Below are 10,322 nucleotides of genomic sequence, written 5' to 3'. Positions count from 1 at the left end.
TAGTAAGGATTTTTTTAGTTAAAAAAAAGACCATGTATTGTAAGGCTTTTTTTTTTTCATTAAAAACTGACCATGTATAATAAAGCCTTTTTGGGAAAAAAAAGATTATTTATAGTAAGGTTTTTTTTTTAATTACCATTTTTTTAATTACCATGTAAAGAAAGGCTTTTATTTCATAAAAAAAATTTCTACAATGTTCAGTAAGGCTTTTTTAGTAAACCCATTCCATTCACACAAGTATCAATCCAGGTGTATCACCTTACAATCTTAAATACAAGAGAATATTACATAAAATTGTCTTTTTCTTTAATGAATTGAAACAAAAAAACATAACTGTGGTCCAGAATGTGCAAACACAAACAACCTGCTCTTTGTGCCAGACGAAGGTTGGAAACAAAGAATGTACAAATGACGTATTCAAAGTGCAAAACATTTCAAATCTTTTTTTCTCTCACCTATTTAAGTTTATTTAAATGTAAATTTTGAAACAGAACTATCAGACAGAGAAAAAACATTTTAGTTGATAAAAATGAAGACATCAGCTCATGTTGGATGTGAAGAGTTGCAAAGTTACTACGAATAAGGACAACACATGGCGGCACATTTCAATATAAAAAAATGAATTATTCTATATACAATCACTGCAAAAGATATTTCTAAGGCAAAATATTTAACACAAAATACCAATGTGCAGTTACAAAAAAGATGCCATTTTGTTTTTGCTCCACTTGTTAAAGCTTGTGTCCCAAAGTGGAATCTTATCAAAGTCTTTTTCCACGTGAAATGGTTCCATCCTGCTCGTGAACAAACTTCCACAGAGTGGGGGACGCTATAACGAGTTTTTCTGCATAAAGCTTCCCGTGCTGTTCCCTGGAGTGAGGTGTGGCGGTCCTCCTTGAGGATACAAGTGTGAGGATGCGTTCAGCACATTTGAAGAAATTCGACTTTAACAATGGAGCTCACCTTCCTGACAGGAGAATCCAATCCACATGTGCGTGCATGTGCAGCGGCCATTACGCGGGTTGCAGCGAGCATCGTGCTGGCATTCGCAGCTCTGCGTGCAGTCGGGCCCGAAACGATCCTCTCGACACTCTGTCACAAATTAAAAACAATTAAAATCTGTCTTAAATCACTTCGTATATACATATATATTTACTCACGGAGGTCGCATCTTTGACCGGTCCTCCCCGCCTCGCAGAGACACCTTCCGGTGACAGAATCGCACGGAGCATCGCGCTCGCAGTCGCACACTTTAGCGCAGTCGTGCCCATACGTGCCTTGTTCACACACTGATCGTAAAGAAGCAAAACATCGATTAGCCACAAGGGGGCAGCGTTTACATTGCGTTCTGTGACGAGACTTACTTTTTTGACAGCGAGAGCCGTGACGCCCGGCGGGACAAATGCAATGACCGGTCGCTGGCTGGCAGGCAGCTCCGACCGCGCAGTTACACTGCAGTTGACACAACGACCCATACAGACCTGCTGGACACGCTGAGGAACGCAACAACGTCATGAATAAAAAAACAAAACAAAACAATAATAGGCAACAAGTGTCGTATTTTTGTGTTGTTTTCTCACCGTGCTGGCACACATGACCATAGTACCCAGGGGCACAGAGACAGGCGCCGCTCACTCTGTCGCACGTGCCGTTATTTTTACATTCGCACGCCAGCCGGCAGTCGGCGCCAAACGTACCCGCCGGGCATGCTGGGATGCAAGAACACGAGAAAGAAGAGTGTCAGTCATGTGAGCACTCCCTTTGGAGCAGGGGTGTCAAACTCATTTTTTTCCGCGGGCCGCATTGTAGTCATAGCTTCTTTCAGAGGGCCATTATGACTGTCAACCCAAATAAATGTATGAGTACTTCATATTATATACAGTAAAAGCTACTAAACAAACTGACAAATAACTCATTTTCAAATAAGACAAGTAAAGACTGGTCAAATATTGAAGAAAAAAAAAATTTAAAAGTGAAGACAATTTGCAATTCTAGTAACGACACACGAATTTGATGCACAATTTGTTTTTTAGGGCCACATAAAATGATGTGGCGGGCTGTTTGACACCTGTGCTCTGGAGGATTTGGGGGCGTGTAATGTGTTACCTTTGTCACAGTGCTGTCCGCTCCATCCCAGGCCGCAAGTGCACTTGCCCGTCTCCGGGTGGCACGTGGCCCCGTTGCTGCAGTTGCAACGCCTCACGCAGCCGGAGCCAAACCAGCCCGGAGGACAACCTGATGTGCAAGACACACATATGTGTGCATGTATGTGTGTGCGCACACACACTGATGTAAGGGGGCACTCACTGTGTAAGCAGTGCTCTCCTCTCCGTCCAGGCGGGCACACGCAGCGACCAGTCACAGGGTGGTTCCGAGCTCCGTCTCCACAGACGGCCACCTGAGCGCAGTCTGCTCCGTAGCGTCCATTGGGACACGCTGTCGTCGTGGAAACCATAAGTCATTTCCCACTTCATGATGATCCACCAGTTATAAAACTGTTGTTTTGTTCTTTCTGGACTCACTGATGTTGCAGCGCGCGCCGATAAATCCTGCAGGACATTTGCAGGTGCCGCTGGACGGCACACACATGCCGCCATTTTTACAGTCGCACTCACGTTCACAGTTTGGACCGTAACGGCCCGCTCCACATGCTGAACACATGAAAGTAAATGACATACGTACAAAGTAAGGAAACTAGTACTTTATAAAAGCATATAGTTAAAAAAATGCAATTTAATCAAAAATGTAATGTAAATAAACCATTTTAGAAATACGATTTTCCTGAGTTTTACCTTGGTCACAATTGGGCCCATGGAAGCCCGGGGCACAGTAGCACAATCCAGACACCGGGTGACACAGTTGGTTGGGTTGGGAGCACTGGCAAACCTCGTTGCAGTTGGGGCCAAACGTCCCAGGGAGGCAAGCTGACGTTAGAAGGAAAGCGACAGGTTGCCATGTTTTTCCTCAGTGCAAGCCGACGAAGACTCACTTTGTTCGCAGCCGTTGCCGGTGAGTCCTGCCGGGCAGCCACACTCGCCCGACACGTGGTGGCAGGACGTGCCCGCAGAACAGCTGCAGCGCCGCATGCAACCCAGCCCAAAAGAACCTGGCAGACAGGCTGCAAGCAAACAAATCAGGATATTATGGTTTGATTTTTCTTTTTTAAATAAAAGACATACATAATTTATTTTTAGTCCATTTCTCTCTTAGTCAAAACATTTAAATGTACAGTGCAGCTTTTCATTTACAACACAGCCACATCCATAGTTATAAGAGGGTGTGCAAACTTGTGCAATCACTTTTTCCTTCTTTTGCAGTACCTTTGTCGCAATGTTTTCCTCTCCAACCAGGTGGGCACTGACAGTCGCCCGTGACGTGGTGGCACGACGCCCCGTGTGCACACTGACACCTCTCCTCGCACCCGAGCCCAAATGTGCCCGGCTCACAAGCTGCGAGTGCAAATGAAAGTCACAAAAGACACACAACAGACACACAAAATGTGGATCAAATACTCACATTGTTGGCAGCGTTCTCCCATCCATCCTGCGGCGCAGCTGCATCGTCCCGTCTGTCTGTCACACTGGCCGCCGTTCTCACACTCACACTCGCGCTGGCAGTTGGCCCCGAAGCGTCCCGCCGTGCATTCTGTGTGGAAAACACGCATGACGCACACGTCGATCATGATGGAACGCAGACAGCAGAAATCACACAGCATTCACCGGGTTGCTGCTGATGGCTGCAAAATGTTCCCATGTCACAATTTTCACTTAAAACTAGGGTCAGGGTTTCAAACTAGGGTTAGGGTTTCAAGTCAGGGTTCAATACTAGGGTCAGGGTTTAAAACTAGGGTTAGGGTTTCCAACTACGGGTTCAAACTAGGGTTAAGGTTTTAAGAAACTTTTTTGTAGTTTTTTTAAATGATTTATGGGGTGTCATTTTTTTCAAATTAAATTATGATTGATCCACAAGGATACCTGAGGTCATTGTTTTGAAAGATTTTTGGGACAGAAATATCTGATCTGAATTTTGAATATAAATTGGTTTGCATTGGAATTTCTGCTGTATTTTTTGTTTTTATTCTCCCCGGCACATGTTGCACATGTTTCGAATAACTAAGTAGCAACTGATATTAAAAAGTGTAATAAGTAACAACTGCTCGTGAAATTTTAACTGCGCAAGAACACACACACACAGAGTGAAGTAATGAGCTGAGCCTGAAAAGCTTCTGGCGGTTGTTGCAAAGAGCAGCCACACTTATTGGACGTCTAAAGATCATCCAGTCGAATAGAGGACGGCCAAACATCCCCCAAAAAAAAATGCAAATAAATCTCACATCTATTTGAAGACTTCCTCTTACCTAATTCACAGGCAGTTCCAGTCCAGCCACTTGGACACGAACACTTCCCGCTGCTTTTATCGCACGTGGCTCCATTCTGACACAAGCAGGGGTGCCGACAGTCGGCGCCAAAGAACCCCGCCCGGCATTCTGGGAGGAAAACACCCGGCTGCTATATTAAAAATAATTTTTGATTTTTTTTTTTTTTTCATAAGTCACAGAGTATAGAATTTCAACTGTCTTACTTTTCCTTTAGAGTTGAATCCGTATCTTTTTTTACCCAATTATCGATACTTCTATTTAACTATATAGTGTACATCTTTTACTACCACTGCTGAGTCATCACTTATACGTGCACTCACCTTGTGCACAGTCGGGTCCACTCCAGCCCGGCGCACACGCACACAACCCACTAGCCGGGTGGCAGATGCTGTTGTTATGGCACCTGCAGGTCAGATTACAGCCGTCGCCATAGAAACCACTCGGGCACGCTGCCAATGAGAAGGTATTTAAAAAATAAAACCATAGCAAATTGAAAAATCTTTACGTTCCAAGTTCAGATTTTGTCATGCGACAACTGCTTTATGAAATAGATTAAAGTCACATCTACTGTATATTTTGATTTAAATAGTGCATTAAAAAAAAATTGGGGATGTAGAAAAAATATTCAAGTCCACTTCTGAAATTGATTATATTATTAAATTAAGTATTGGATCATTCAAACATATTCATTATTAAAAATGTTATCTCTAAAACATGACACAAAACACCCTGTAACAACCAACGGCAAATTCTTTTTTTTTTTTCATTTTTTAAACGAAACAATTTTCAAATAGTTCAGATTGTGTGGCTTGACTCACTTTGGTTGCATAACGCTCCAATCCATCCACCGGGACAGGAACACAGCCCGCTGATAGCGTCGCAGCGGCCGCCATTATGACACGCACACTTCTTCTGACAGTCCAATCCAAAGAAGCCCTGAGGACACGCTGAGACATACTGTACCATGATTGACACGTACGCTCTGCACACTTGAAAAAGTAAAACTGTGAGTCGCTTACGCTTTTCGCAGAAAGTTCCCGTCCATCCCACTTGGCAGGTGCACGCGCCGCTCACGTGGTCGCACAACGCCTGGTTGTCACACTGACATCGGTGACGACAACCCAGACCAAACATTCCCGCTGGACATCCTGACAAATGAACACAAATTGATTTATTTAACACAATTTAAACATATGAATGCATATATTGATGTCCGCACGTACTCTCATGGCACCGTGTCCCGGTGTAACCGGCCTCGCAGTTGCACCGACCCGTCACCGCATCACAGCTGCCGTCTCCGTTCTGACAGTCGCAGCTCTCAACGCAATCCGTCCCCCAGTGGCCCGTGTCGCAAGCTGACACACACAAAAAAAAATTCTGTCTTGAGTTTGATTTTATTTTGATTGTTTTCTTAGGGGTTGCTACCTTTCTGGCAGTTGTGGCCAGTCCAGCCGGGAGCACAGGTGCATCGCCCACTCACTGGGTTGCAACGGGCGTTGTTCTCGCACGCGCATTTCCACTGGCAACCTCGACCGTAACGACCACTTGGGCACGCTAAGATGAGAAGAAATCAAGTTGCTGACTTTCTTACAAAATCTAAAGCCAATTAAAAACGATACTCACGATGGTGACAGAGTGTTCCCATGAAGCCTGGGGCGCAGTTACACGAGCCGTTCAGTTTATCACACACGCCGCCATTCTCACAAACGGGGCAGCTTTCTGAACAGCCCACACCCCAAAAGCCCTCTGGACACACTGTCGGAGAAATGTTTTCATTATTTTTGTTAACTAGGTGACATTGTGGCGTTTGATTGACTTACCATTCTCACAGCGCGCCCCAGAAAAGCCGGCAGGACACCTGCAGCGTCCCGTCACTTTGTCACAGGGGGCGCCGCTGCAGTTACAAGGATGAGCGCAGGCGGCTCCGAAACTTCCTTCGGGGCAGTCTAACGGACAGCACGTGCGAAGGGTTGATTAATTTAAATGACTATGTACAAATGTTTTTTTTTTTCAGGAATCTCTCAACATTCAACTGAAGGTTACCCACCTTGTTCGCAGCTGTCGCCGTGACGACCTGGTGGACACTCTCGTTGGCACTCCCCGCTCACGTGGTCACACGACACCCCGGTCGGGCACGCGCACTTTTTCTCACAGCCACCGCCGTACGTGCCTGGGCTGCATTCTGCAGCAGGAAAATAAAGCTGCTCACATACGAGAGAAAGGACAGTAAGATATATTTTACTCACCTTCCTTGCAGGTGTTGCCTCGATAACCGGGTTTGCACACACACGTGCCGTATCGACGGTGGCACTCTGCAGTGTTGTGTTGGATGCACTGACACTCTTTGGAGCAGCCGGCGCCGAAAGTCCACTTTGGACAAGCTAGAAGAAGAAAGCAACAGTTGCTGGCGGTGGTGGGTCAGAGTTTTATTTGATCGTTTTAGGATCTTGTAGATTTCGATCTATGAATCGATGTCAACTTACGGAGGTGGCAGAAGCGTCCATACAGCCCGGGGTCACATAGGCAGGCTCCGTAAGTGCGATGACAGCGTCCGTTATTGGCACAGTTACACTTTTTATGGCACTGCTTGCCGTAGAACCCCTTCGGACATCCTGCACATAGAAAACCAAATTATTGAATTGTGTTTTGCCTGAAGGACCGAGTACTGAAAACACAACTCACCGTCTTGGCACAGATCCCCGCTGACGCCTGGTGGGCAGCGACAGCTCCCGGTGATGGGATGGCAGCTCGCGCCGTTCTTACACTTACAAGGGAAGGAGCAGTTTTGACCAAAATAGTCCTCAGGGCACGCTGTGACAGTGAAAACACAACAGAGGGTCTCACTAGAATGAAATCTCCATATTATAAGAAAATTATAAGAAAATGCATTGTTGTGTTCTCACTCTGGTTGCAGATTATTCCCGTCCAGCCGTCGGGACAATCGCAGCCATCCCTCCGAGTGTTACACTTTCCTCCGTTAGAACAGTCGTCACACGTCAGACTGCAGTCGTTCCCGAAAGTGTCGTCCAAACACACTACAAGTCACCAAACAAACTTTAGGAGAACTTTTGAACATCAACACAAAATAGAGCCTTTGCCTTCCTGGCAGGTGAAAAGGGTTGTGTGGCACTTTTTTAGTGCACTTTTCACAACTGTGTGGTGTAGGGGGTGCACCTTAAAAAAGTCTATAATTAATAACATAACACGTAAAGCTTGATAAGTAGGTGGCAGTGTAAATATGTGCTATTTTTGCAGACGCACACAGATTGGCACATTTTAAAACTGGGGTTCTGCGCCGTTGTGGGTGTGAACAAAGTCAGCGTGACATATAGAATATAAGATATATAAGACTCAGAGCCGTGGATTAGCGGAAACTCAATAACTCAAGAAATACGAACCAAATTTTTCAGATAGATTACTCTCGGCCCTCAGGTCGCCCTCGTCGTCCTCGTAGTCGTCGTAGCGCTCAAGAGGTTGGCTGTAGTCATGCAGCAAGGTAAGCTGGGGGCGAATCAGGGGCAGCTCGGCGGCGCCTCCGCTGTACAGGGTCTCGACTGCGTTGTCCAGAACTGCGGGGGAGGAAGAGTTTAGATTTGGGTTTGGCATGCCGACGGGGGATTGGCACTCGCCCACGCTTTCTCAGACAGTACTCACGGATGCAGGACAAGCGGTCCTCATCCAGACGGAATCCTCGTCGGCAAAAGCACTGGTAGGAGCCGCCGTTGTTTTGACACGTGTGATCACAACCGCCGTTGCCTGACAGACACTCGTTGATGTCTGAACAACAAGAGAGAAAAGACAGCTGTAAAGTTGTTCCTTAACAACATACACATTGAACACATTCTTAAATGTAAGTATTTAGTGGGATAAGTACTGTAAATATACATTTTGGGCTAATCAATGTTGTGGTTGTAATTGAGAATAGTTGGAATTCTTATTTTTACGTTTTACAGTGTACCTACAACCGACCTATTTTTAACTGTTCCAACTTTGCAAGAACTTAAACTCAATGAGATCATCGGCCAATGCCGAATAAATATTGTGTCTGGAGTCTAAATGACTGATGCGTGAATGTAAAAGTGAGAAAGACAAATGGGATATTTCTTCTTTTTCATAAATGTGTGGAATTTTAAACATACCGTCACAGCTGCATCCATCTGAGCTAAGGCGGTAGCCCGCTGAGCAGTAGCACTCGTAGCCTCCGGGATAGTTGGCGCAGTTCTGCTGGCAGCAGGAGCTCCGCTGGCCACACTCGTCCACGTCTGCCAAACGCAACACAAGCAGTGAGACCAAACTTTACGATCTGCTGCCTTGAGGCACTTTTTTTTTTTTTTAAAGGATGAAATAATGCAAATCGTGCAGTTTGAGAAGTCAAATGTGGGTCGAGTGAACAATGGGAAGTGACTAGATCTTGAGGACTTAAAAGCTTTTGGCGGAAAGATGTGTTTATTATCAAACCTGAAATTAGGTTTCATGTCAGAGCTTCTATACTAATTCTAAACTGTTGCTTGGCAAGCTACACGCAACAATTTTTTTTGCCAAAGGAGAAACCCAACTGATTTTGAATGGCATCCAAAACAGGGTGGTCCAGGTCGCCGAGGTCGTATAAAATTAAAAACTTACAGTTCACATTCAATTAATTCATTCTTACCAACACAGGTTTTAAGGTCATCATGGAGGCGGTAACCTTGGTTACAGGTACAAACTGGGCCGCTGTTGGAATGCTGGCAATGATGGGAGCATCCGCCATTGTTGTTCTCGCAGCTGTTCACAATCTCCATCTCGATTCCTATCGGAATAGCCGGTGTATCAATTTAGTGCCTCATGGTGTGATTTTTATGTAATGATTGATAGGTCACATAAGTTAAACTCACTGTAACACTGTTTGCCGTCTGATCCAAGCTCGTAGGCGGCGTTACAAACGCAGGCAAAGGAGCCCGGCGTGTTGTGGCAGCCGTGAGCACAGTTGGCCTTTTCAGTCTGACACTCGTCAATATCTAAAAAAAAAAAGAAAAAAAGAATCACTTTGTAAAATGCATGCAGAAGTTACTATTTTATTTTTTTTAGAATTAAAAAAAAAATCCACCACTATATGAGTCTTGAACAATATTGAGCGTATGCCAATTGCTATGAATAATTACAGAAATTAAACCAACCGACCTTGTTTCAGACTCAGGAATTGGAACTCAACCGATTCATATCATATTGCAATATAATGATGTCTACTTCTAATTTTGCGGGCAGCGGTTTTACCTTCACATGTGCGTCCATCTTCAGCCAGAATAAAGCCCACCCTGCAGTCGCAGTGCGCGTTGCCGCCGTCGGCCCGACACTGATGCATGCAGCCTCCGTTGTTTTCGGCGCAGGGATTCTGCACTGTCGAGACACACAGGAAGCATTGACTGGAAAATGCATTCAAGTGTATTTTTTTTTTTTAACTTGTGTCAGGAATGACATCCTTGCGTTCAGTGTAAAGAAAAGAAAAGTCCCTCGGGAATAAAAGTTGCCTGGTAAGCGAGTGTCATTTTCAAATAGAAAGCTATTGTTTGCATGCCAAGAAAACTATGCAAAGTGTTGCTTTCATTCTGAGTCAAGTGTCCACAAAGATAATTACTATTAGCTTTTGGGGCCAGGTATACTTTACATTTAAGTCATGATTATTTTTACTTTCCAGGTGCGGGCACTTACATTTGCAATGCTTGCCATCCTCTGTCAGCTCGTAGTTGGGCTTGCAGCGGCATTGGAAGTGAGCGGTAGACTGCTGGATGCAGTAGTGTTCACAGCCACCATTGCTGAGGGCGCAAGAGTGGACGGCTACAAAGTAAAAAAAAAAAAATTAGCTTTGTATCATGTTGCAATGTGTAAAAAATATGTTTAAAAAATCAAGTTATAATCGGCTGATTTTTGTCGATTTTAAAAGTGCTAATATCCTCCGATTAATCAG

The 10,322-nt window shown here is 44.9% G+C and overlaps 1 protein-coding gene across 2 annotated transcripts in view; it reads right to left on the bottom strand.

Moving 5' to 3' along the window:
• Positions 1-292: 292 nt before the first annotated feature.
• The window catches only part of megf6b (multiple EGF-like-domains 6b), a 40,683-nt gene continuing 30,653 nt past the window's right edge, over positions 293-10,322 (bottom strand). For both annotated transcript variants that reach the window (XM_088390900.1, XM_088390901.1), the window contains 32 exons: positions 10,067-10,192; positions 9,632-9,754; positions 9,253-9,375; positions 9,030-9,167; positions 8,518-8,640; positions 8,033-8,155; positions 7,777-7,947; positions 7,282-7,413; positions 7,061-7,189; positions 6,862-6,990; positions 6,625-6,759; positions 6,426-6,560; positions 6,199-6,324; positions 6,002-6,133; positions 5,804-5,932; positions 5,602-5,733; positions 5,398-5,526; positions 5,197-5,325; positions 4,699-4,827; positions 4,358-4,486; positions 3,517-3,645; positions 3,321-3,449; positions 2,990-3,118; positions 2,793-2,924; positions 2,523-2,651; positions 2,308-2,436; positions 2,107-2,235; positions 1,581-1,709; positions 1,365-1,493; positions 1,161-1,289; positions 964-1,092; positions 293-894 (listed from right to left, as the gene is read on the bottom strand). In XM_088390900.1, coding sequence (XP_088247026.1) covers positions 830-894; positions 964-1,092; positions 1,161-1,289; positions 1,365-1,493; positions 1,581-1,709; positions 2,107-2,235; positions 2,308-2,436; positions 2,523-2,651; positions 2,793-2,924; positions 2,990-3,118; positions 3,321-3,449; positions 3,517-3,645; positions 4,358-4,486; positions 4,699-4,827; positions 5,197-5,325; positions 5,398-5,526; positions 5,602-5,733; positions 5,804-5,932; positions 6,002-6,133; positions 6,199-6,324; positions 6,426-6,560; positions 6,625-6,759; positions 6,862-6,990; positions 7,061-7,189; positions 7,282-7,413; positions 7,777-7,947; positions 8,033-8,155; positions 8,518-8,640; positions 9,030-9,167; positions 9,253-9,375; positions 9,632-9,754; positions 10,067-10,192 — 4,109 coding nt within the window. In that variant the 3' untranslated portion in view covers positions 293-829. The remainder of the gene's footprint in view (positions 895-963; positions 1,093-1,160; positions 1,290-1,364; positions 1,494-1,580; positions 1,710-2,106; positions 2,236-2,307; positions 2,437-2,522; positions 2,652-2,792; positions 2,925-2,989; positions 3,119-3,320; positions 3,450-3,516; positions 3,646-4,357; positions 4,487-4,698; positions 4,828-5,196; positions 5,326-5,397; positions 5,527-5,601; positions 5,734-5,803; positions 5,933-6,001; positions 6,134-6,198; positions 6,325-6,425; positions 6,561-6,624; positions 6,760-6,861; positions 6,991-7,060; positions 7,190-7,281; positions 7,414-7,776; positions 7,948-8,032; positions 8,156-8,517; positions 8,641-9,029; positions 9,168-9,252; positions 9,376-9,631; positions 9,755-10,066; positions 10,193-10,322) is intronic.

The sequence above is a fragment of the Syngnathus floridae genome, chromosome 11, assembly GCF_059516105.1.
Source record: "Syngnathus floridae isolate MCC-2025c chromosome 11, RoL_Sflo_1.0, whole genome shotgun sequence".
NCBI classification, from domain to species: Eukaryota; Metazoa; Chordata; class Actinopteri; order Syngnathiformes; family Syngnathidae; genus Syngnathus; species Syngnathus floridae.
This window is presented reverse-complemented; position numbering and strand designations above follow the sequence as displayed.